This window comes from Orcinus orca, chromosome 3 (assembly GCF_937001465.1).
Source record: "Orcinus orca chromosome 3, mOrcOrc1.1, whole genome shotgun sequence".
Classification (NCBI taxonomy): Eukaryota; Metazoa; Chordata; class Mammalia; order Artiodactyla; family Delphinidae; genus Orcinus; species Orcinus orca.
In genome coordinates, this window is record NC_064561.1 from 130,073,841 (window position 1) to 130,100,450 (window position 26,610).

Below are 26,610 nucleotides of genomic sequence, written 5' to 3' on the forward strand. Positions count from 1 at the left end.
GTAATTATTCATTTGCAAATATTACCAAAAGTAAAAAAATTTATTTTACAGAGTGGTTGGCTTTTGTAATACATCAAAAACTGTCATGTTATCCTTCACTATTCTCACTGCTGCCTCATATCAGTGGTTGAAGTTTCTCCCAAATAATTTAGTTTACATTTAAAGTGGCAATACAGGTTTTACTTAATGGATTTAAGTTATAATTAGAAACCAGTTTTATATACAGAAAATCCATAAATATAGAACTTTTATTCCTATTTTATCCTAGGGCTATGCAAAAAATTGACTAAAAATTTTTCATTTGGGTCTTTGTAATAAACATGTAAATACATTATTTACAATGGAGATGCTTTCTTACAGAAAGTAAACACACAGAAGTTATTTTGGTCTTCACTAGAATCCATCATTATATGTTCACTTTTGAAGATGATATGATACATCATGTTCACTTAAATTTTAAGTTTCCTGTTTTACACGTAATTTAAACAATTATTTTACTTGTACAATTAACGCTTCATTCTGTATTTAAATTTCCTTTAAGAAAGATTCCTTGATCCAACTGTAGGGAGCTTTAAAATTTTTTTCAAATACCACAAAATGTTTCTGTACAATTATGTGCAATTTTCTTCCTTCTGGCGATATTATAAATACCCGGTCATTTCATCTTCATTGTTCATACCCCAGGGGTAATTCCCAAGTTATCTCACATGATGTAAGTACCATCTTTGTAATATTTCATGGACTCCATTTGTTTTGTCATAGCCAGAACATCATGAAATCCAGTACTTAGGCCAGACATATGTTGAAAGTATGCTTCTTTTTCCACTTGAATTGTTAAATTGTTTACTCCAGCATCTTTAAGTATTCCTGTAACCTGTTATAAAAATCCATACATTTAAAAGCATTTAGATTAATGCATTTAGTGCACTTGGATTAAATAATAGATATCACATTTTTTAAAATAGCCACAGATAGTCAATGATAAGTCCTTAAAATAATGTTTATTATTTAGCTGGTCAAACATTACATAGGATCTTTTAGAAGGCCAGTAAATCACTGACTTGACATTCAAAGGAGAAAAGGAAAACAGCTACTGTTTCCAATTCGGTAGGTCTAGAATAGGGATACAGGAACTGTTTTGATCCTTATCTCCAACCATGACACATACCTGCCAACTTTGTTATTATTATTAACTTAGGACTATATTTATAATAACTTATTTCTTGACCATCTATTGGGAACTAAGGTGGATTACAAATGAACTTTTTTTTACATTAACTTAAGCTTGTCCTCCACATACTAAAACTTGACTTTATTTTTTACCATTTTTGGATATAAAACAAATCTAGATGTAAAAAAACAACTTATCCTTGGACAGCTGTAAGAATGATATTTTTAAACAATTAAATGACTACTGAGCTGTATAACTTACAATGTGTGCAATTACCTCAACTGAAATTATTTTAAAAACTTAAGATTATTACCTGCTGTACTATTCTTTGTTCCAGCACATCAGATGTCACCTGTATATGAATTGTTCCTGCCACAATATTGGCAGAATGACGCCAAAAATGTGGGTCTCGGTATGATATTAATCCTTCAATTTTCTGTAGCTGTCAAATAAAAGGAGAGGTGATGTAAATGGATTTGAAGGCTAATTTACTGAACACAAAGCAGTCTTTCTAGTCCAGAAACCATTATTAAGCTGATTAAAAAAAAAAAAAAGTAATAAGGAGAGCCCAGAAATGAGAAAGGAATGGGAGGAACAACTAACTTCAAGTAAAGGTGTCTAAAATATTTTGACCTGGCAGTGATGCCAGGGAAGGAAGTTTGGAATAGGAAGTGAACAGGGTTACACAGGTGACTTTAAACCCATTTTCACCGATGTAAGATGTACTTTGCCTAGTCTAAACATTGGATACGTTCAATAAACCATGTTGTTTCCTTTATATTGATACAAACATTCCAGTATTATTTGTTATATTTGAGATAACACATGCAAAAGATATCCTTCATGTTCAACAACGGAGGGCTAGTTAAATAAATTATAGACTATCCACACAATGTAACACTACCCTGTCATTAAAAATGTATTAGAATATTTATCAACATGACATAATTAAGTGGGGAAAAATTTACAAAGCAGTACAAAACATTTTTTTGGCCATTTTTATTTTAAAAATATTTTTATACAGAAAAACGACTCAAAAGTGTTTCTGGGCTTCCCTGGTGGGGCAGTGGTTAGGAATCCGCCTGTCAATGCAGGGGACATGGGTTCAAGCCCTGGTCCGGGAAGATCCCACATGCCACGGAGCAACTGGGCCCGTGCACCACAACTACTGAGCCTGCGCTCTAGAGCCTGTGAACCACAACTACTGAGCCCACATGCCACAACTACTGAGGCCCACGTGTCTAGAGCCCGTGCTCTGCAACAAGAGAAGCCACCGCAATGAGAAGCCCACACACCGCAATGAGTAGTCCCTGCTCACCACAACTAGAGAAAGCCCATGCACAGCAACAAAGACCCAATGCAGCCAAAAAAAACAAACAAAAAAACCAATAAATAAATAAATAGATAAATTAAAAAAAAAGTGTTTCTTTCCAGGTGGTGAAATTATATGTGATTATTATTTTTTTCTTTTTTCTACTTTGAAGCTTTCTGTAATGGATATGTATTATTTTTGAAATAAAAAACGTTCTTTTTTAGTAGGATGTATTAGTCGCCAATTATGAGAAAGTGAGAAAACTTTACTAATTTTATTTATGAAACCAGTGGGTTAAGATGCTATACCTTAAGTATTCAAGATGCCAACTGTTCATCAGCAGATCCTAATTACTTTAATATGATATGTCAGGGACTCCCCTGGTGGCGCAGTGGTTAAGAATCCACCTGCCAATGCAGGGGATACAGATTCGAGCCCTGGTCCGGGAAGATCCTACATGCTGTGGAGCAACTAAGCCCATGTGCCACAACTACTGAGCCCACGTGCCACAACTACTGAAGCCTGTGTGCCTAGAGCCCGTGCTCCGCAACCAGAGAAGCCACCGTAATGAGAAGCCTGCGCACCGCAACGAAGAGTAGCCCTCACTCACCGCAACTAGAGAAAGCCCGCGCACAGCAACGGAGACCCAATGCAGCCAATAAACAAATAAACAAACAAACAAATAAATAATAAGATATGGCAAACCACAAGCTGAAATACATTCTATTTTGTGTTTGGTTTTTCTATGAATTGCCTGTTTATATTATCAGTCCATTTTCCTACAAGACTGTCATTTTCATTTCTCATTAGGTCAACTTATTTAATTTCAAATACTATTTTAAAAGGAAGAAGACTAGTAAACAAATTATACACAGTACCTTTTCTAAGGCAACATGTAGTTCTTTTTCATATTCTGGTGGCAGTCTCAGAAGGAGAACCTGACAGGCATCTTTAATCAGTGGGACAACACTGAGAAATATTAATATAGCGATAAAAAGAGAACAGAGGGGATCAGCAATGAACCATCCAAACTGCTCTATAAGAATGGTGGATACGATCACACCAATACTGCCAAGTGTGTCTGCCAAAACATGTAGAAATACACCTACAAGTAAGATACATAAAATATTAAAAATTAAAGCACATTTAATTTAGTTCTTTTATTCATTCTACAAATATTACGAGGTACCTATTATTCACCAGGCACTCTCCTAGGGGCTGGTACTTCAAAATGACTAAACATGGTCACTTCCATCAAGGAATTCATGGCATAGTGGTGAAAGTAAGGATGTGCGCAACTATTACCAGTGTGGTGAGTTTTATGATGGTGTGTGGGAAAGCTTCCTAGAAATCATACATGAGCCAAGTTTTGACATTACCTAAATTATTTCTACTAAAATATCAGAATAGGGAATTCTCTGGCGGTCCAGAGGTTAGGACTCCGCACTTTCACTGCTGAGGGTGAGGGTTCTATCCCTTGTTGGGGAACTAAGATCCCACAAGCCATGCGGTGTGGCCCAAAAAATAAATAAATAAATAAAACATCAGAATAAATATCTCAACATAAATGATACTTCCCCCATATTTTTTTTCAGTACAATAAAAATTTCTTAGTTCTTTTATAGTGAAAGTGTGTAATGCACAGTTTCCCTTGCAACTAATATTTACTCAAATGTCACTATGAAAAGGACTCTATAATTACAATAATTTATTTTTAAAAACTGACATTTATGAACAGTTGTGAGCATTTTCTGTAACAGATGACTTTAGATCTCTTTTTAGTTACAGGTTGGTTTTTTAAAATAAAATTGTACCAAGAGCCCAATACTTAATACAAATAAACAATGTCAATTCAGAACACAGTTGAAAGGTAGGACAGTATCTGGCAAGGACTCACCCCTCATGTTAGCATTCATGCCTCTGCCTGCAGATCCGTGGCTGTGACCGTGCCCATGGTCACTGTGTCCATGCACATGGTGTGAATGGCTGTGATCAGAGGAGTGACAGCTTCCTTGAGAAGCTCCATGGGTATGGTTATGGGCATGGCTAAAGGCACAGATACCAATAAGGTTTACTATCAGTCCTCCAACTGAGACTGGCTAGCAAAAAAGAAAAAAGAAAAACTTTAAATTTGTAATTAAAAAAATAAACTTGTTATTTAAAAGTTATTATGTTGCTATATATGTTTTTTGGTTTATAGTTTTGAAAATATTCATAGTAAAACCTCATTAAATTCAATAAGAAAATTTTAAAAGTGTGAATTTTAGAAGAAGCATTTAACTTTCAAATACCAAAGTGCTCACAAGTAAAAGGATTTAGATTTGCTTTAACTAAATGATTAAGAATAAAAATGTACCTGATTCAGGGTTTATGAATAAATAAATGATGCTAAAGTTTTGTTTTGCTTATTTAAATAAAGAGTTTGAAAGTACTGCTTACTAGAGCAAGTATACACTGTACCTGAAATCTCATTTATATTACTAGGTAAATATCAATACTTTAAAAGGCAATGATTGTAATTTACTAATGAGTGGATTACAAATAAACACAGTCTTACTGTTTCTTAACTATAGTAAAATTTCCCAAAGTAAAAAAAGTACAATGGAAAAGCATTTTTTAAAAAACAAAGTAAATGAGATTATCTTGATTTAATGGTGCCACAATAACACCCCAAAGGATACTTACCCTTGATTATCCCCTCTTACAAAATGATTTTGAATAGTAGCTCTAGCTCAGGGCACTATTTAATTTACATACATCTACAATTTCTCCTTTAGAGAAATCCATTTGTTTTATTTTTAATTTTTTAAATTAAAAAACAAATTTTAACATCTTTACTGGAGTATAATTGCTTTACAATGGTGTGTTAGTTTCTGCTGTATAACAAAGTGAATCAGCTATACATATACATATATACCCATATCCCCTCCCTCCCACCCTCCCTATCCCACCTCTCTAGGTGGTCACAAAGCACCAAGCTGATCTCCCTGTGCTCTGTGGCTGCTTCCCACTAGCTATCTATTTTACATTTGGTAGTGTATATATGACCATGCCACTCCCTCACTTCGTCCCAGCTTACCCCTCCCCCTCCCCATGTCCTCAAGTCCATTCTCTACATCTGCGTCTTTATTCCTGTCCTGTCCCTAGGTTCATCAGAACCATTTTGTTTGTTTGTTTTTAAGATTCCATATACATGTGTTAGCATATGGTATTTGTTTTTCTCTTTCTGACTTACTTCACTCTGTATGACAGACTCTAGGTCCATCCACCTCACTACAAATAACTCAATTTCGTTTCTTTTTATGGCTGAGTAATATTCCATTGTATATATGTGCCACATCTTTATTCATTCATCTGTTGATGGACACTTAAGTTGCTTCTATGTCCTGGCTGTTGTAAATAGAGCTGCAATGAACATTGTGGTGCATGTGTCTTTTTGAATTATGGTTTTCTCAGGGTATATGCCCAGTAGTGGGATTGCTGGCTCATATGGTAGTTCTATTTGTAGTTTTTTAAGGAACCTCCATACTGTTCTCCATAGTGGTTATATCAATTTACATTCCCACCAACAGTGCAAGAGGGCTCCCTTTTCTCCACACCCTCTCCAGCATTTATTGTTTGTAGAGTTTTTGATGATGGCCATTCTGACCGGTGTGAGGTGATACCTCATTGTAGTTCTGATTTGCATTTCTCTAATGATTAGTGATGTTGAGCATCCTTTCATGTGTTTGTTGGCAATCTGTATGTCTTCTTTGGAGAAATGTCTATTTAGGTCTTCTGCCCATTTTTGGATTGGGTTGTTTGTTTTTTTGATATTGAGCGACACATATCTTAATTGTGGAAGAATGAAAAACTAAACAACAGTTATAAGTCAATGTTGCTAAAAGAAGATTGCACAAGATACAATGGGAATATTCAGAAAGGGAAATCTAACACACTTTAAGGTGGGAAGAGAGGGACTAAGGGAAAGTATCCCACCAAAGGTAACTTTAGAAGCAAAGCCTAAAAGGGCAGAAGTGAGGGAAGGGCGTGAGAACTATAAGGAACAGCGCATGTAAAGATTTGGAGGTACAGGGAAAACATTAAAAGTTGCCATAGTAGTAATTTAATCTAGAGTAAAGCCTTTGAATATTTCCTCAGGTATTCAAAAACACATCTTCAAACAAAAACGTTTAATAAGGCAGAAAAGAAACTGTTTTAGGATATTATCTAATATTTGACTACTAGCGTATTAGAGAAAAGTGTATTAATTAATTTCGAAGAGTCAGCAGTGTAAATGTAAATAGCAAGATAGGAAGTTATGTTAATTTAAATTACAAAATAAGTAAATAAAACCTTTCTAGGTCAGTAACTACAAGTAGTTAAACTTTAGCAGGGAAAAAGCTGTATGAGTTTGAGCAGAAATTCAAATAGGAAAATGAAAAGACTTACTGTTAACATGTGTGTGTCTAATTCCGGAGGATCAATTAATCTAGCCACTGATTCCATAAACACGAAAAAAGCTATTACCACTAGAAAAAGCCCATTAATAAATCCAGAGAGAATTTCTATTCGGCCATACCTAAAAATGTAGAATATATTTTTAGAAAAGGAAAATGACAAATATTTTTAAAGTATAAACAGTATTATGTTACAAATGAGGAAATGATTTTCAATGACAGATTTTCAATTACACAAATAGTAAGACTAGAAAATTACCAAGATTATAAATATCATACTAATGCTGGAAGGTTCTTTCCATACATATATGTTTGTTGAAATCTTATATATTTATCAAAGTCCTTTGTCGACGTCCCTTCTTACACAAAGCCTGTCCTAATTTCTTAGCAATAAGTTATTTCTCTCTCCTTTAATCCTTTGGTGTTCTCTGTATCTCCGTCACGGCACATAGATTGGGCTTTGTATCAAAATTTTTTGTAATTTGGGGTCATCCATCTTTCAAAATATAAACAGCTGAAAGTAAGAGCTGAATTTATTAATCTATTTACAATAGTTCTTATCAAAATATCTTGCACAAATCAGGGATTCTAATATTTGCTGAACTGAATGATGACTTAGTGAAAGGATACTGCATCATTTCACTAATGATGACTTAGTGAAAGGCTACTGCATGCATAGCCACTTTAAATTTTGAATTCTCTTTCTAACTGCAAAGATGTGAATGACCATGAACATTCCATTACCTCACAGAAACACTGTTGGCCAAATAGCTCACTATTTAACTGATTTTTTGCTATCTACCTATGAGATGGATTTGTCAGGGAGTATATAGTCTTAAGCTTACTGCCATTCAGTATTTATCAAATGCTTGGTTTAGTTTCTCTTATCTACTTTAAATTAAAGAAAAATGAAGCTCTGAAAAATTAAGTTTGTATTAAAAGTAGTAAAATTTTATTCTATAAGATGGAATTTGCTACAAGCCTTGACAGTCAGGGTACCTACCCATAGGAGAAAATCCGAGTTGCTTTCCATCTACTCATCAGGGCTGCAAAAAGTCCCATGACCAAAGCAGAGCAGTCAAAGAGCATGTGAAATCCATCTGAGATCAGACCCAGACTATTGGTCAACACGCCATAGAATAATTCCACAAAGGTAAAAAGCTAAAACACGTTTAAAAAAAAATAGGAGAGGAGTATGTTGGGAAATACTGTTTCAAGAGAGATTTATCAGAATTTAATCATAAGGATTTTAACCTTTAGTTACCCAAACCTTACTTGAAGATATTATATAACTGTCTCTTTCGTTATTTAACTGGTTCTCATACAAGAAACCTCATTTCATATAAACTATAAGAAATCAAGCTAAATCAGATATGTCTATCTTATAAACTATTTAAAAGGGGATAGTTTTATTTACATGTCTGTAGAACTAAATAAACTAGACTATAAAATGTTAGCAAACTGGTTGGTAGTGAGATCTTATAAGGAGTAGATAAAAATCTTTTTTTCTTTTTGGCTGTGCCGTGTGGCTTGTGGGATCTTAGTTCCCCGACCAGGGATTGAACCTGGGCCCCTGGCAGTGAGAGCAAGGAGTCCTAACCACTGGACCACCAGGGAATTCCTGATAAAAATCTTTATAAACTACTATATCTACTAATTTGAAATAGCACACTAAACCAACGTTTTTAAAATACTTCAAAAAATTGTTTGTTTAAGTAGTATGAATATGATCCTGTAATCTTTCTAATACTTAGAGAAAATATAATTTTAGCCCATTTCTAATTACTAAAATTATTCGGGAATTACTAAAATTATACCAGAACTGTCAAAATTAAAAGATTAAGCTTTTAAGATATGCCACTAATATTTAAAACTCTTACCAGATTCAAGCACAAGAAGTAAAAGATCTGTCTAGAGTCATTCTCCTCAAGAATTTGTTTTAGTGATTCCTTAATAAACCTAGGGATTGACTGGGAGCTATGCTGAAAAGCATCACCCATGAAGTTATAAAGAGGTGTTCCTTCAGGAGAATATCCAATTAGGGTACCTTTCTGTCCTCTCTTAGAAGGAGATGATAAGATGTTGGCAGCTAGAAACGGAAGAAAAAAAAAAAAAAAGGGATATTACAAAAGTTTAAAAAATTTAATCCACCAGAACCCAACACAGTATCTATCAGCACTAAATGTATGAAGCATTGAACAAATTCCCAAATTTAGTAAATGACTGAACATCAGAATCCAAAAGATGAAATTTGCTAAGGGGAAAAATGCTTACACAAAATGAAGAATATAGCGCTCACTACCACCCCTCCAGAAAGGACGTGTTCTGTGCTCTCCTGGTGTGCTGCTTTGTTTATGGCCCGAAGCTGGTCTGTTATTGGATGCGTCCAAAAATTTCCAAAAAGTAGAGCACTAATAAAAATGGGAAAGGATCCATATCGGGCACATTTGGAAACTTCCATTTTGACTGAACAAACGGAATCGACATAGAAATCCAGGATCATGACAAAAAAAACCACGGTTGTGAAAGGCATAATGAGAGAAAACCAAGACTCGACTTTACTCTAGAAATTAAAAAAAAAAATTTGTTAATACCATACGGGTATAAAGTTCACATCTTATATTTTAGTTAATCCCTTTATGTATAAACAAATATTCCCATGATTCAATATGATTTGTAAAATGCCAAAATATAAGAGTTATAAGATATTGGCACATTTTCCTAGTATTCCCCAAAGTATTAAAAAAAGAAGCATTATTGTTTAATAATTTTATAAATACTTGGTGATATATAATCCTTGGGTTTGTGGGTAGGTATTAAATTATTATTAATATTATTATTAGTATTTAACTGATTTCTATGGGCCACAGGAATGGGAGGGATATATAAATGTAATAGTACTTGATAATTTAAAGCCACTTGCAACATCAAATTGAAATAAAATACAATGTACTGAACTAAAATCTATAAATAACAGCAATTTATTTTACTTATTACCAATAAATTCCTGCTCTTACCTCAGTTGTCACAGAAAGAACAATGACCCATGGGCATAAGAGAAGCACAGAAACAATATGGGATAAAGCTTGAAGACGTCTGGTTCCACCGACATCTATAGAGAGTTTTCTGGAAGCTGTATGAAAACCAACTTTACAACACAAAGCCAGTACTAGCAATAATACTCCACCCTAGGAGTAAAAGTAGATAAGTCTCATTAGAAACACACAGTTCAACACTCAAGCCTTAAATACATAATATTTAAAGAAATGGAGCTAGCATGTTTTTTCCATAACCCAAATTACTGAACTACTTAAACGGCTGGCAGTACTGTAAATTACTGATATCTTATTTTAAATGTACTTTTATAGCTACAGTTGCTGTAACTTTTCAGAATCTCTTGATCACCTTAGGAACAAAGAAAAGAACATACCTTGTGATCTGCCACACCTAAGAAGGCAATGGCTGTGTAAAGCATGTGAGTTAGAGCACTGTCATGATGTCCTTCAGCTAAGTGAGTTGGAGTGAAGGAAAAAAAATTCCAAATATTAACTCTTTGACTCCTGAAGTCCTCCTGGAATTTTAGCTACATTATTTTGGGTTGACTATACACTAATCTGAGGGCAAACCTGACTATCCTCAACAATATGTTTCCCTTAAAAACAAAAGGAAATAATTAAAAATTTAATTTTGGGACATGATTTATAAATTAGAATGGCCTATATATATTTCTTTTGTTGTCTCCAAAACAATTATAATAGTGCTTAAGGCACAGTTGTTATATTTTAGTGCTTAACCTCCAAAAGACATATGCATGCATACTCTAAAGAGGACAAAGGGATAAGAGCAAGGAACCTCCTTAGATCACTCCTATCCAATGGAATTGGATATGCCATGTAAAAATCAGTGCTAAATCTGTTTCTAAGCCATTGACCACATAAGCCTCAGCAAAGCAAGCAACAAGCAAAAGAGGGTACAGTGGGCAACAATTGTCTAACAATCAACCTGGAGTTCTGCAAAGTCATGCTGTCCTCTTTCACTGTAACAAAGTAAACTGACATTAGTTAACTAATAGGTTTTACAGCAGTATCAGTAACCAGAAGGATCAAAACTGGTGTTCTGAGTCCTGCTAAATGGAGTGGGCAAGGGTATGTAGATAGGAAAGAACAGTGCATGACTGCAGAGGAAAATGAGTAGATATATTTGATTGGAAAGTTGGGTTTATATAAGAGACAAGTGGGGGATGAGTTGGAAATAATAATTTAGAGCAAGAGGGAGAATACCAGGTTAAGGAATTTGAACTTCTTCTTTCAGGCAAGATGCCAAAGGTTTTTCATTTAATCTCAAAAAAGTTTCTATTTAATAATTGCCACTGACTTCTAAAAGGAGCATTTAAATTGTTAAATTACAAGAGAGCAAATAGATTGATTTTGTTGAGTGGTAAATCACCTATTTTTTTTTTAATAGCATCAGGACATTCTCAAATATTCTTTCATTGTCCCTAAATTTCTGAAAACTTAGGGTGCTGTAAAAGATATTGAGATGCTATAAAATATTTAATTTAGAATGAATTTATTCATTATTTGAATACTGATTTAGAATACCTACATCAACCTATGAAAGTTTCATTCATGATTGATCAGTATAATTCAGTCACTCCTTCATTTCCCATCGTGCCAGACTAAAAAACTCCGATCTTTTGCAAAAGGATACGGTGTTCAGCCATTTTAGCCATGAGATCATCATTGTCGAAAAGCAATAGGCAGATCACAGCAATAATGAAAAAAGCAGCCCCTCTTGTCTGAAAATGAAGAGAATAACAGCAAGAATAGCTTTTTCAAGTGTTGATTTTTAAGACCATGACTATACAAATGCTAAAGAAAATTTTTTTCAGATAAATATTTAAAGAAAAAATAACATCTGACATTAAAGTCCTTACACTGTACAACATAAATTTACAGCATTAACAGTAAGATACAAAAGTAAAGAGCTCCAACAAATCCTGTAGGGTATTTTTAGGGCACTGGACAATTTGACAACTTCAGTTGTCTCCTTGCTAGTACTGATCAGCATGTTACCATGTACAAACCATTAAATGTTCACAGAACTAATCTTCCTAAATGGTACTTTGCTTCTGTTTGAAAAGCCCAAGTAACTAAGGAATAATTAGTAGTGACCTAATTTATTCTACAACATGCAAGTAATAGAGAAGAGAGCTGATTTACAATAATGTCAGTAACCTAGTTACCACTCTTCTAGGGAAAAAGAACTAAGAGGGCATATTAAGAAAATTAGCAAAGTCATCTCTAATAGCTAGTAAAGGTATTAAAAGCTGAATACACTTATGTTCTCATTCCAGGGAAAGGATTTTGACAAGAGAAAACTATAGAAAGGGCATACTATCCACGTTTATGCAAATACTTCAGAATTTTTGGTACAGAAGCAATCTAAATAGCATTATTATACACTCTCTATTTACAAATTTATAGGTGTAATACCAGATATTTCGATAAAATAAAAATTTTAAGTGAAAAATGAGGATCCTATTTTAGTCATTATATGACTACCACTACATTTGATAAATTCTCTATTAGTGTGGTAGGTATTTTGACAAAAGTTAGTATACATAAACCACATAATTAAAAATTTCATAATTTTCATTGAATCAGGACAAGGTAACATTAACAATACCCAAATATGGAGAATATAACTTAATCTTTTCTTAGCAAAGAGGGCAACTGAGTATTTTGTGATGCTTCAGAGTCAGACTAAGGAAAAAAAAAGTCACAGTCCTGGCGAGATGCCCAGATTCATTATTGACACTAATGACAGGATATTAAGATCCATACTCTCATTTCTGATTAGTGCAGTAAAATGTTTGTTTAATGTTTTAAAGTCATTTGTATTTCTTTTGTGAGTTGTCTTTTCCTGCCCTTTGCTCATTTCTACTGAGGATCTTCAGCATTTTTTAAAACTATTTGAGTGATTATATTTTTTTTTAAAAAAAGTAGGGGCTTCCCTGGTGGCGCAGTGGTTGAGAGTCTGCCTGCCAATGCAGGGGACACGGGTTCGTGCCCCGGGCCGGGAAGATCCCACATGCCGCGGTGCGGCTGGGCCCGTGAGCCATGGCCGCTGAGCCTGCGTGTCCAGAGCCTGTGCTCCGAAACAGGAGAGGCCACAACAATGAGAGCTCCACGTACCGCAAAAAAAAAAAAAAAAAACAACTTTTATCTGTGGCAATTTGTTATTGTTGTTAGTTTGTTGTTTGCACAATGATTTCTGTTACACAGATGCATGTAATCATTATGCAGTCAAATGTACGTGGTTTCCCCTTTGTGATTTTTTTTCTACTGGTTTTATGCTCAGAAAGTTCTTCTCTGTCCACAGATTAATTATCCATCTATATTTTATTCTATGCTTTTACAAATATCTTTTTTTTTTAACCAGAAAAATCTTCAATCCACTTGACATTTATTTTGGAGTACTCTGTGAGTGAGGGGAAAAGATTAAATAGTGGCATATGCTTTAATACCCAAGGATCCAATTTGAAATCTACAGGCTGGGTAGACTCTGCTCTACTTGGTATGTTACTTTGTTCACTTTATTTTATTCATCTGCCTCCATTATTTAGCCTGAAAGCCCCTTTCAGAACAGAAACTATTAAACTTTATTTGCCTTTATTTCTCCTTTCCTCTGTAACGAGCACAATGCGTCATGCATAGGAAGCATTTAATTTGGTAAATAAAAGTATTGTAGGTGTAAGTTATAATTGCACATTGGTGATGCATTTACTGAAAAGAGATTAATACTTAAATTATGGAAGATGAATAGGGTCACCTAGTTGGCAAAACATTCATCAGACTTTAAATATAACAAGTTCTTAGGGACGTATTTTCCAAAAACGATGTATAGGCGTTAAGAATGAGAGAGGGGAGGGATCAGGTATAGCATGAAGGAGATGTCTGTAGTGATCAATCAGTCCTGCACCTTGACTGTGATGGTTACACAAATCTACACACACACACATATACACACGAGTGTATGTAAAACTGGTGAAATCTGAATAAGGTCCATGGATTGTACCAATGTCAATTTCCTGGTCTTGATAGTATAAGAGCTGGGTAAGAAGTTACTATTGAAACTGAGTGAAGGGCACAAGGACCTCTCTGTACTATATTTGCAGCTTCCTAGGAATATATAATGATTTCAAAATAAAAAGTAAAAATCAAAATGGTTGTGAGAAAAATTTATAATTAGCAGAAAAAGCCTCTGCATTCTTTTAAATGGTAAAGGATCCTATTTTACTGCCCTAGATAGTATTTTACATGTACACTTTCAATTTTCAAGTAATGAATAATGTAAAATTCTACCTTTGCTGGTCCTCCTCCAGAACTAGTGAACAAAACACTGAGCAGTGAGATGACAACAATATCACTGTGCTCGAATAGCAGCAAAGTCCTACAAAAATAAAACATTATCATTCATGAAATATATCTGATCTTTATCAGGAAGCATGAATTCAACGAGAGTAAGGGAGAAGAAAATAAATCGTTCCCCTTGATTTTCATAAAACATTATGGGAAAAATAAACATGTACAGCTGTTTTGGAAAATATTCTGGCATTATCTGTCTTAGGAAGGTTGAAGCTACAAATATCTAATAATACCACTTGTAGGATTATATCATACAGGTTTCTTGTATATATGTACCAGGAAACACTTATGAGATACCAGCATTGTCTGCAATAGCCCAAAACTAGAAACAACCTAAATACCCACTGATGAGAGAATGGATAATATAATTTAGAGTATATTCATTCAAAGGACTATTATACAGTGGTAAAAATGAATGAAATTCTATGAATATATTAAGAAATACAGAACTGTATACTTTAAAAATGCTACAAACTGAATGTATGTGTCTCCTTCTCTCCCCCATTCATACGTTAAACTCAATCACCAACGTGACGGTATTAGGAGGTAATAAACACCTTTGAGAGGTGTTTAGGTTACGAGGGTAAAACCCTCATGAATGGGATTATTGCCTTTATAAAAGAGACCACAGAGAGCTCCCTCGCCCTTCTGCTATGTGAGGTTACAGTGAAGAGACAAGACGGCTGTCTATGAACCAGGAAGCAGTCTCTCACCACACACTGAATCTGCTTTGCCTTAATCTTGGCCTTCCTAGCCTCCAGAACCATGAGAAACAAATCTGTATTTTTTAAAAGTCACCCAGCCCATGGTATTCTTATTATAGCAGTCCCAATGGACTAAGACAAAAAGAGTGAATTTTATGGTATGTGAATTACATTTCAAAAAACTAACACAAAAGTGAATGAACTATATATATATGTGTGCATATATATATACACACACACACACACACACACACACACACACACACATACATACACACACACATACTCTACATGCATCAAAACGGGCAAATCTCAAACACAACACTGAATGGAAAATGTATGCTGCACAAAAATACATGCAATGTAATTCTATTCATATAAAGTAGAAAACTTGCAAAAAAGAAATGTGTACATATATGGTAAAACTATAAAGAAAACCAAGAGAATGAAAATCAAAATTTAAGATGCTGGTTACATCCAATGGTAGGGGGAGAGGGGGATACACAGGGCAACAAAGGAACTGCTAAGGTTTTATTTGGGGGGATACATGAATGTTCATATTTATTTATATGTATTCTTTTATATGTATGAATATTAAAAAAAAATAAAAACATTATTGCCAGCTAAAGGGAGCTTATAGGATCTACATGGGAACAGATTTTCAGCTGCTCATTAGAAAAATTTTCATTTTTCTTCCTTATTCAAAAATCTGTAATGAGAACACAGTAGTGATTATTTTAGTTCTGTTAATATTTGGGAGATTACAATAAAAAAAATATATCAGCAGAATGATACTAACTTAAAATAAGACAGGCTATGAAACACCAAAGGAGTCTTTCTAATCAAGAAACTGAATGACAATTTTAGTAAAAGAATGAGAGGGGCAGTGTTGGCAGAGGAGCTGGTGGTAGTGAGTGGTTGTAAGGGCAGAAGTAGATGACTAAATAAGGAGCCAAGGAAGAATTTAACAACTTTCCCCCTTCCTTCCCTAGCCTAACACACAGGGACAGTGACTTAGTAACAAACAGACCAAAAGATCACTTCATGAGTAAGAAATTACCGCTCAATCATATTCAAGCATAAACTGAAAAGGTTTTCTCCAAGCTGAGAAATCCCAGCCAGCTTTCCCACCACGCCAGGAAGCTGCTGCTGTCACGGACAGGGATATGACATTGGAATTATATACACCCTTCCTTTGACAAAGCACAGAGTAAACAAGCCAAAGGGAGCCAAACCCAGAGCTATTCTATTGTCTGGGAGAGGAGAAAAGACTTTTCACAAAGCATTTCCCACTGATCACTTTCTACTGTCCACTCCATCATCCTCAGTGAGACTCTTCAGAACACCCTTCATCTTATTCCTTACTTCTTGTCCCATATTCCGCCCCCCCATCAATGGCAAGGCACTTTTGCTTATAATTTTGAGGTAGAGAAATATTAAAAGAAGACTTATGCACAGTTGCACCTGTTATAATTCCTATTAAATTAAGTGGCCCTAAAGCATTCCCCCCCCTCCCCGAACCGACCAATTTACATAAAAAGATCTATAGAGACTTAAGGGAATATGAAATGAGAGTTAAACTTATCTTTGATGATTGGCTCACTATTCCCAAGACATCTGTTTATAACCATATCTTTCAAGCATCTTCTGCATGCAGTAGAGGACTTTCAGAGTTGGGGGGGAGGGGGAAGCATTTTTAAAAGATTTTCCTTTCTTCCTTATTGGTTGATTTTATTTACCATTTCAGACTTTTCATTTCTAAAATCAGCTGCTAAAAGGGATCACCAATGAATAAAAAGTCACGTATCCTAAATTTTTCTGAAACTGTTTGGACTCTAACTAGTAAAATATCTATGACAGATCATGAACAATACATTAATGGTATTCACCAAAGAACTAGGCCACAAGCTAAACAGGTCCTCAATATATATATATACTCAATGAGTTGTACCCAATGCTATAGAAGTGAAAGAAGCATTTGTACATAACTGACAAACATTTGACATAAAACATAATGGCATAAAACTAATATTCAAAATGAAGAAACATAAACATTCAAAATATGCATTTCTATTTACCTTAGTGGTCCACAAAGAGTGAGGCCAAAAAACCACAAAAGTGAAATGATACACCCAGCAACTGCATGTTTAAATATTTTGATCCACTAAAAATGGAAACAAAAAATTAAAAATTTCAGTCATATGTTTTGCCAAATATCTCAAAATCTTAAATAAAATACATAGGGAAAGATAATGGTAACACAAATATTTTAATGGCCAAATAGTTACATATTTTAAAATTAAACAGAAATTATTAAGATCCCTTGACTAAATCTAGATTTGCAAGATAGTATTCTGTTTTTCATTTTCCATATTCTTGTCTGTTGCTAGATCCTGAAATCTTTTTCTATAGCGTACAATTTTCTCTGTTTTTTTACAGTAGTTCTCACTAGTTTGCTAGGAACACTTAATGTTTTAGTTTTTAAATTCTTCTCCAGCAGGGATATTCAGTCCTTCAATTATTTGAAAAGAGAGGGAAAAAAGTTAAGATGGGTTTTAAAATATTAATCCTGTTTTAAAAAATGTTCTTGGTCTCTAAAACAGAGGTACTTAAATTCATCTAATAAAAAATCATGGCACAGGTTTCTAAGTTGTGGCATAAAGTAAACATGTAGTAGGGTGTAACTACTGTCCAAAGAGGTGATAATATGAGATGATGCAGAATGAAGGACATTTCTGGTATGCATCCTGAACCTCAGATGCTTAAAGGGAATAATAACGATGAAGAGGGTGACAGCTGATATGTACTGCATACGCACTGTATGCCACGCACTATTTTAAGAACTTTACATGTATTAATTCATTTATTCCTTACAGCTCCATTAGGAAGGCATTATTATCTCCATTTTACAGGTCAGAAAATGAAGGTAGAGAAATTAAGTAACTTGTTTAAAGTAAGGTTTGTCATTAGAACAGCCATGAATTTGTCTGACTCCAGAGGCCTTGCTCATAACCCTTATGCTTTATCTGCTTCCCAGTGACATTTATCCTAGGCTTGTGGGCATGTCTATATGTCTGATTTGTAAATCTTTTCAGCATATGGATCCTGTATTAAAAAAATAATTATATGCACGCTGGAAACATTTTCTACCCTCGTCTACATTTTTAAACACTTCATTATCTTAGCACTTTAGCATTTACTCTTAAAGCCTCAGTTCTGAAATGCTAAGTCAAGGGCAAGTTAACTCTGGAAATGTTCTGCTGAGCACTTAAAATCATTCAGTAAGTAACCCTGATCAAGGAAAGAACACTGCCTCCTGGTCCACTGCTAGGACAAAAGCATTCTGCAAAAGACTTACCTGGCGTTTGGTAATACTTTTCCCAGAAGAAAAAGGCTTTTGAAACAAAACCATAAAAAATGTAGTCCTGTGAATATTGAAACATTAATATATTAATATTAATTAATCTTATATACAAGGTGTGGTTTTAAGTAAAGACACTTAAACAAATATACTAGAATTTGAAGGGTATGTTAACCTCTAAAGAAAATATACTAGAGAACAATATTTATTTTAATGAGGCTTCCACTACAATATTTTGGGAACTCTTCTTTCTTTTGTATCTGCCTTCAGAACCAGTTTACAAGCCATAAAAGAAGTCTCAATATTTTTTTATACTTTACTAAAGAAAATAATTCCTATCTTCTCTAAAACAGTAATAACAAATCTTGAAATAGAAATGAAGAAAGTACTAATCATATATCCCTACTTTTCATATTCCCAAAATAGTTAAATAAAAATATATTCAAGTGGTGCTAAAAATTTTCTAGTCAAGAATCACTTTCCATAATTACTAAAATTGCCAGGAGTCTAACAAATTCTTTTCTTTCCTTTTTTTTTTTTGTCTGAGTTGGGTCTTTGTTGCTGCACACGGGCTTCCTCTAGCTGCAGTGAGCAGGGGCTACTCTTCATTGCGGTGCGCGGGTTCTCATTGCGGTGGCTTCTCTTGTTGCAGCAAGTGCGCTTCAGCAGTTGTGGCATGCAGGCTCTAGAGTGCAGGCTCAGTAGTTGTGGTACACGGGCTTAGTTGCTCGCAGCATGTGGGATCTTCCACGGACCAGGGATTGAACCCGTGTCCCCTGCATTGGCAGGCGGATTCTTAACCACTGCGCCACGAGGGAAATCCCTAACAGATACTTATTAATACAGAGGTTGGTCACTATCAATCTCAAGGTCCAGAGAATCTTTACTTAGAGAGAATTTCTTACTAGATGCAGAATAGTGTAAAATTTATACTGTAAGGGGACCCTATACCATGAAGGGACATGTAGTGAACACAGCCCATTATGGTTTAACTTGGAAAATAAGGAACATCTGTGCCAAGACAAGTCTCAGGTGACATTCTATGCCTGCTGGAAGGTTAGACTATGCCAGTAGGATGGTCTGGGAATCCCTAGGGTCCCTGAGACCCTTTTAGGGAGCTGTGAGATCAAACTATTTTTTTCTTAAACATTTAAAAAATTTATTTTAAAAATATTTATTTTTTATTTGGTTGCGCTGTATCTTAGTTGTGGCTCATGGGCTCCTTAGTTGTGGCATGCATACTCTTAGTTGTGGCATGCATGTGGGATCTAGTTCCCTGACCAGGGATCGAACCCGGGCGCCCTGCATTGGGAGCTCAGAGTCTTAACCACTGTACCACCAAGGAAGTCCTGAGGTCAAACTATTTTTACAGAAGTATTAGGATATTATTTGCCCTTTTCACTCTTATTCTCTCAGAGGTGTATATTAGAGCTTTTCAGAGGCTAGTTCATGTGAGATACTGCAACAGACTGAATACTGACTCAGCTATGGGGATCCAGCTGTATTCTATTAAGCCAGACATTAAATTTGCAAAAACCTCATTAACACAAACTAAAGCAAAAGCTGATGTTTTGGCAAGCTAATAGAATATGACAATCCTTTTTTTTTTTTTTTTTAAATCCAGTCTCTTGGTACCTCTAACCTTAGGTATTCTGCCTTTAAAAAAAAAATTATCAAGTACTTGTCAGGAGGAATAAAATGCACAAAATATTCTATGTAAAATATCCTAAAGATACTCAGTTAAAACAGGATTTTCAAAGAAATTAAAAAACATTAAGGAAAAAAAGAACCATACACACTCACCCAAGTTTTAATATAAAAATAAACTGAACAATGTGAACTACTTTCAGGAGGTCATATGATTCAAAAAGCCCCACAGCCTTCAAAACTTTAGTGACACACAGTAATACAATATATTTCGTTAACCTGAAAAATAAAAACAGAAACAAGTTTCAGTATCATTGAAATCACAAAGAACTCTGTAATCCTTTTTTTTCTTATTATACAAGTAATAGGGGTCTTTATGAAAACCATAAATATAAACAAAAAATGAAACAAACAAAAACTCAACTCACCCCTCCACATGATAATTACTATTAACACTTTGGTATATATACTTTCAGATTTTTTGCAATATACATGGACGTATTATGTATGCATAGATACCGTCTATTAAAGAAAAAAAGGCCAAACTAAAAATAAAAATGTTCTTGATTGAGTTGCCTCAACTATTTTCTAATGTGCTTTTTAAACAATTACTCCAAACAAACAAAGAGAATAAAAACAGAAACCAAACCATCTGTCATGAAACGAGACTATAATATAGGAAGGGAGCGGGGAATGGTGAATGCCTTAGGTTTACCTCTCCTCTGCTTCGCTAAGTGACTGCAGTGAGTCACAGCTGAAGTGACCTGACCTACAGAGCCCTGAGAAGGCTCAGGAATCTGAAGCACCTCAGAAAGGGTGTGGAGAGCTGCAAAGAGGAGGATCATTAGGAAGTCTGCCAGGTAGTTAGGTCCCCAGAATCCCACCCAGCACAGCCAGGCAACCATCCCTCCTAAATAATGACAGGACAAGAGCTTCGCCTTTGGAGAAGTCTAGACATAAGGCAAAGTGGAAAAGAGGGATGAAGTGTTGGACTAAAATCATGGAGATTAAAAGGAAGTTTCCCTTCTTAACCCCACCCCACCTGCCTTCCCTCATTTAACTCTAACATCCTAACTGCCAGGCTTCAATCTCCCAGCGGGAGAACCCTTCTCTGGAGAAGCCCACCAGGGGACAAGCCCCATACAGGTCTTCTAACTAGCTTTTTGGGCCTCACTCAAATAAGAATGGCCAAATATGGATAATCAATCCTTTATGATAAGCCTATAATGAGAGACCAAACAAACTAAAACAGCAAAGAAATTTAAAAGATACAGAGATCACAGGGAATAGCAGAAAACAACGAAGAACTAGAAATAATATTCTTGGATAAGAAAGAAAAGTTCATCCATGGAAAAATTAGGCTGCCATAAAAAGAAACGAAAAAGAAGCTCCTGAAAGAGCAATCAGAAAACAGTGAAGAAATTATCTCAGTTTTCTAGCTTAGTAGTCTTCTTTGGTCATATACCTCTAGTAGTAAAAAAAAAATTTTGCACCTGAAACCAATTATTTGTACATTACAAACATGTACTTCTCTCCTGATATTATGTTATAAAACATACACAAATTAGAAATGAGAAAGAATGAGATAAAAAGGTGAGAACTTCTAACATCCCCCCCCAACAGATCATCTTTGCAAGTCATTCAGGAGACTACTTTCTAAGTTTATATCTAACAGGTGTTAATACATTAAAAAGGAGATAAAAGGGATGTCCAAAGCCAGCACACCAGCAGGAATGAGAAGTCTCTACCAATGGGAGAAAAATACAAAAAAGCAAACACAGAAGTTTAAGGGAAACCTAAGTCATTCAAATAGCAGTTAAAACAATTTGATATGCAATGATATCAATGTATGTAGGATGGTATAAAAATCAATGAGTGTGAATCATTAAGTCCCATGGCACTGAGTCAACAAACAGCAATCTGCTTAAGAAGGCATGAAAATATATATATTTTTGGAAGATTTTGATGCAACTACGAAAATAAATTTCAGTCCTTGAAAGAATGAATCTCAGCAATTCCAACATCCTCACTGTCCGATGGCTCATTTTCTGTTTTAGTCCAAATAATATCATGGTATATTAAAGAAAATCAGATTTGGAACAAAGTGGTTTTTCTTTTCATGAACATAATAATCTGGGGGGCTTTTTAATAGTGCAATCTGGGAGTTTTAACAATGTGAAAATTAATCACCAAGAAGTTAATAAAAATGTTATTGTGGAATAAAGTAAGTCAAATCCTAAAGCACAGAAGTTCCTACTTAATTTACCTGTAGAATAGTATAGACACTGAAATTTCTGTTTAAAAGATCAAGCAGATTTTCTGGGGTGATAAAAACGTCCTATAGCTTGATTATGCTGAAAGTTACATGGGTATGCATTTGTGAAAAATGAAAACTGGTACCTTTAAAATCTATGCATTTTATGGTAGGTAATTTTATCTCAATGAAAAAAGGAGTATTGGAAAAAATAAATAAAATTAAAATTATGGCTATGATAAAAAAATCGAGTGTATTTTGTTTCTGGATTGTTTGCAGACTGGCTGAAAACACACAGTACAACATGAAAAATCTACCAAATTTCTAGTAATTGTCTAGGTATTTACTAGAAAGTAAATGTATATATGCTAGAAGAAACAGAACACTAATATTTAAAAGCTGAAAAACACCTTAGAGATTCTCTAGTCCAATTCCTCTCATGTCACAGACTGGGAAGTTGAAGTCCACAGAGTTAGCTAGGGTCAGGTCCATGTCTCTTAAGTATGCTCTTTTAATATGTCACACAGAAAACCAAAGTTCATCCAAAAGGCTTTGAGGATTCCCATCTTCTCAACTGTTCCCAATTATACATTCACAGTGGCCCACATATAGGGTAAAATAATCTTTAAATATGAAAAACAAAATGTATATTAAAACCTAAGATTAATGTCGATTTTGGCCCATTTAAGCTAGAGAAAAAAGTCAGATAAACTTAAGTAAATTAACTATATTAATGTTAATTAAATACTCCAGTCATGGTAGCAATTTATAATTAGCAAATAAAAATACTACTCTTGAGCTAGAAATCTTTTGTTTATTCAGTTCTTAACTCAGGGACTTGAATATAATATGTGCTCGGCAAATGTTTACTAAATGAAAGAATGCGAATTCTACAATTACACCTGTGTTATACAGTAATATCTAGCACAATAATGTAGATAGTGCAGTAGTACAGTACATAGCTGGCAGTCAAGCTTCTGGCAATTTAAACTGTCATCAACCCAGTTATGAATTCAGAATGAAAGACACACATCAAGTAGAGAGAGGAAAGCTCAAAACCTCAAGTGCTTCACTCCTTAAGTTCTTAACTAGGTGTAAAAATAAAGCAGCAGGATAGAAGCAAGGACACAAAGAACACTGTCAACAAGACAGGGAGGGAGAAAACAAAGACCAGGAAAAACTGACAAAGGTACATTAAAAATCACAGCAATCTGGGGATTCTTGAGGTCAGCAAAGAGCCTTGTACACCCTCATGGGGCTACTAAGCCATTCTTCAAATATTCCCTGCTCACTTACTATGTGCCAGATGTCATCTGTGGCTAATGAGACCTGTCTGTCAGGGTGGTTTCAGGTACTACAGCCTTCCCTCTTCCTGATAAAAAGGCCTGATGCAGGTGGAACTAGTTCTGCATTCTTTCTGACTTCAAAGGAGGACTTTTATCTAAAATTTATCTTAAAAATATTATCAACATGTTAACATTCTCTAGAAAATGTCATCCATTTTATAATAAGCCTGAATATGAGAGCCACACTTGGGATGGCAGAGAGCAAAGACCAAGAATCTGGTCCCAGATGGTACTGCTGAGGGGCTGAACAAGTACCAGCAACCTCTGGTTTCTTTTACGTGAGAAGAATATATCCGTATGTGATTAAAGCTCTCTTAGTTTGGTTGCTCACAACTAAATGCATTTCTAGGTGTTATCCAAGAAACTAAATGTGTAACAGAGGCCCTGCCCTCAAGGAGTTTGAGGTCTAAGGAAGACAGGCAAGAAACAAGTATTTATGTGACCCAAGTTAGTCGCAGAGATCTAAAGGAATAGATGTGGAAGTAACTAACTGTAACTAGGGAAGCAAAAGTCATCTTCAGAGTCTGAGACGTCTAAGTGTGTATTAAAGACTAAGTAGAAAAAACAAACAACCCAATCAAAAAACGGGCAGAAGACCTAAATAGACATTTCTCCAAAGAAGACATACAGATGGCCAAGAGGCACGTGTTATTGCTAATTATCAGAGAAATGCAATCAAAACTACATGAGGTATCACCTCACACCAGTCAGAATGGCCATCACCAAAAAGTCTACAAATAGGGCTTCCCTGGTGGTGCAGTGGTTGAGAGTCCGCCTGCTAATGCAGGGGACAAGGGTTTGTGCCCTGGTCCGGGAAGATCCCACATGCCGCAGAGTGGCTAGGCCCGTGAGCCATGGCTACTGAGCCTGCGCGTCCGGAGCCTGTGCTCCGCAACGGGAGAGGCCACAACAGTGAGAGGCCCACGTACCACAAAAAAAAAAAAAAAAAAAAGTCTACAAATAATAAATGCTGGAGAGGGTATGGTGGGGATGTAAATTGGTGCAGCCACTACGGAGAACAGTAGGGAGGTTCCTTAAAAAACTAGAGTTGCTGGGGAATTCCCTGGTGGTCCATTGGTTAAGATTCCAGGCTTTCACTGCTGGGGGACCAGGTTCGATCCCTAGTCAGGGAACTAAGATCCTGCAGGCCACACGGTGTGGCCAAGTAAATAAATAAATTAAAATGTAAAAAACAAACAAAGTTGCCATATGATCCAGCAATCCCACTCTTGGGTATATATCCAGAAAAGACGGAAACCCTAATTGAAAAGATATGTGCACCCCAATGTCCACAGCAGCACTATTTACAATAGCCAAGACAAGGTAGCAAGCTGTGTCCATTGACAGATGAATGGATAAAGAAGATGTGGCGCACACACACACACACACACACACACACACACACACACAATGGAATATTACTCAGCCATAAAAAAGAATGAAGTAATGCCATTTGCAGCAACATGGATGGACCTAGAGATTATCGTACTAAGTGAAGTAAGTCAGACAAAGACAAATACCATATGATATCACTTATACATGGAATCTAAAAAAAGATACAAATGAACTTATTTACAAAGCAGAAACAGACTCACAGACATATAAAACAAACTTATGGTTACCAAAGGGGAAAGGGGGGGGTGGGAGGGATAAATTAGGAGTTTGGGATTAATAGATACATGCTCCTATATACAAAATAGATAATCAACAGGGACCTACTGTATAGCACAGGGAACTGTATTCAATATCTTATAATAATCTATAATGGAAAAGAATCTGAAAAGAATATATATACATATAACTGAATCACTTTGCTGTACACCTGAAACTAACACAACACTGTAAACCAACTATACTTCAAGTTAAAAAAAAGAAAAAGACTAAATAGAATTACGAAGCAAGGAAAGGGAGGGGGAATTTCAAAGTACGGAGAGCAGCATATGAAGAACGCTAGTACTGGGACGGACCTTTGAAGAAAAGCTCGGTTCACCAGATTATGCTCATAATGATCAGAAGTCATCAAGAAAAAGGTAAGCTATATTTAATATACTTGTTTTAAAAAGATGGGGCAATATATAAAATTATTTCTAAATAATTTTTGTTTAAAGTATTAACAAAACTTGGGCTTCCCTGGTGGCGCAGTGGTTGAGAGTCCGCCTGCCGATGCAGGGGACACGGGTTCGTGCCCCTGCGCGTCCGGAGCCTGTGCTCTGCAACAGGAGAGGCCACAACAGTGAGAGGCCCGTGTACCGCAAAAAAAAAAAAAAGAAGTATTAACAAAACTTAAAAATTTGGCACTTTAATGGCAAGATTCAGTCATATGGAACATTAAGTATAATACTTCTTGACAATATTACTATTATGAAATTTCTGATACTTTATTCCCCTTTTAATTTTTAAAAAACAGATTACGAAAGTAATTCCTGAGTAGTTGGTTGTTATCAAAGTTTTAAAGAAAACCGTTCCCAATTTCCTCCTCACAGGTGACCAACTGGGGACATCCTTCCACACCTTTTCCTTTGCATCTCCACGTATGGACAAGCACTTATTTTAGATACACTCACGTATTCACCATTGTACATATATTTTGAAATTGTTATGTGACTTTTCATGTAATAATATAGTGAAGATCTTTTATCATTATTAATTAGGAAAATTATTTTAACATTTAGCTAAAAGGTGAATACTTTGATTTTTAAAGTGTCAATTAATGAAGTCTTCCTGTTAGGCTAAAGACAAAACACTAGCTAAGGCCAAATAACCATATACTAATAAGTACACAATCCTAGTTCATGTTGTGGAGGAAAACATACTAAGGGGGAAAGCTGGGGTGTGAGGAAGGGAGGCTCTTAAATGGGGGCAGTGGCCCCTGAGCCACTCACTGACCCTTTGGGCAACTTAGCAGGATCCAATCCACTTCCCCTTAGTACCTGAGATGGCTTATAT

At 35.4% G+C, this 26,610-nt stretch overlaps 1 protein-coding gene across 4 annotated transcripts in view; it reads right to left on the bottom strand.

The window, feature by feature from the left end:
* Nucleotides 1-21: 21 nt before the first annotated feature.
* Nucleotides 22-26,610, bottom strand: part of SLC30A5 (solute carrier family 30 member 5) — a 29,410-nt gene continuing 2,821 nt past the window's right edge. For 2 of the 4 annotated variants that reach the window (XM_004270770.4, XM_033429937.1), the window contains exons 2-16: nucleotides 20,221-20,343; nucleotides 18,415-18,481; nucleotides 17,135-17,220; nucleotides 14,290-14,377; nucleotides 11,633-11,720; nucleotides 10,353-10,429; nucleotides 9,940-10,110; nucleotides 9,197-9,485; nucleotides 8,803-9,011; nucleotides 7,926-8,083; nucleotides 6,915-7,044; nucleotides 4,381-4,582; nucleotides 3,362-3,588; nucleotides 1,485-1,613; nucleotides 22-874 (exon numbers count right to left, since the gene is read on the bottom strand). In XM_004270770.4, the coding sequence (XP_004270818.1) occupies nucleotides 704-874; nucleotides 1,485-1,613; nucleotides 3,362-3,588; nucleotides 4,381-4,582; nucleotides 6,915-7,044; nucleotides 7,926-8,083; nucleotides 8,803-9,011; nucleotides 9,197-9,485; nucleotides 9,940-10,110; nucleotides 10,353-10,429; nucleotides 11,633-11,720; nucleotides 14,290-14,377; nucleotides 17,135-17,220; nucleotides 18,415-18,481; nucleotides 20,221-20,343 (2,215 nt within the window). In that variant the 3' untranslated portion in view covers nucleotides 22-703. Of the gene's footprint in view, nucleotides 875-1,484; nucleotides 1,614-3,361; nucleotides 3,589-4,380; nucleotides 4,583-6,914; nucleotides 7,045-7,925; nucleotides 8,084-8,802; nucleotides 9,012-9,196; nucleotides 9,486-9,939; nucleotides 10,111-10,352; nucleotides 10,430-11,632; nucleotides 11,721-14,289; nucleotides 14,378-17,134; nucleotides 17,221-18,414; nucleotides 18,482-20,220; nucleotides 20,344-20,779; nucleotides 22,509-26,610 lie in introns of those variants that run through there. The other 2 variants (XM_033429938.2, XM_033429939.2) reach the window with 2 other exon arrangements.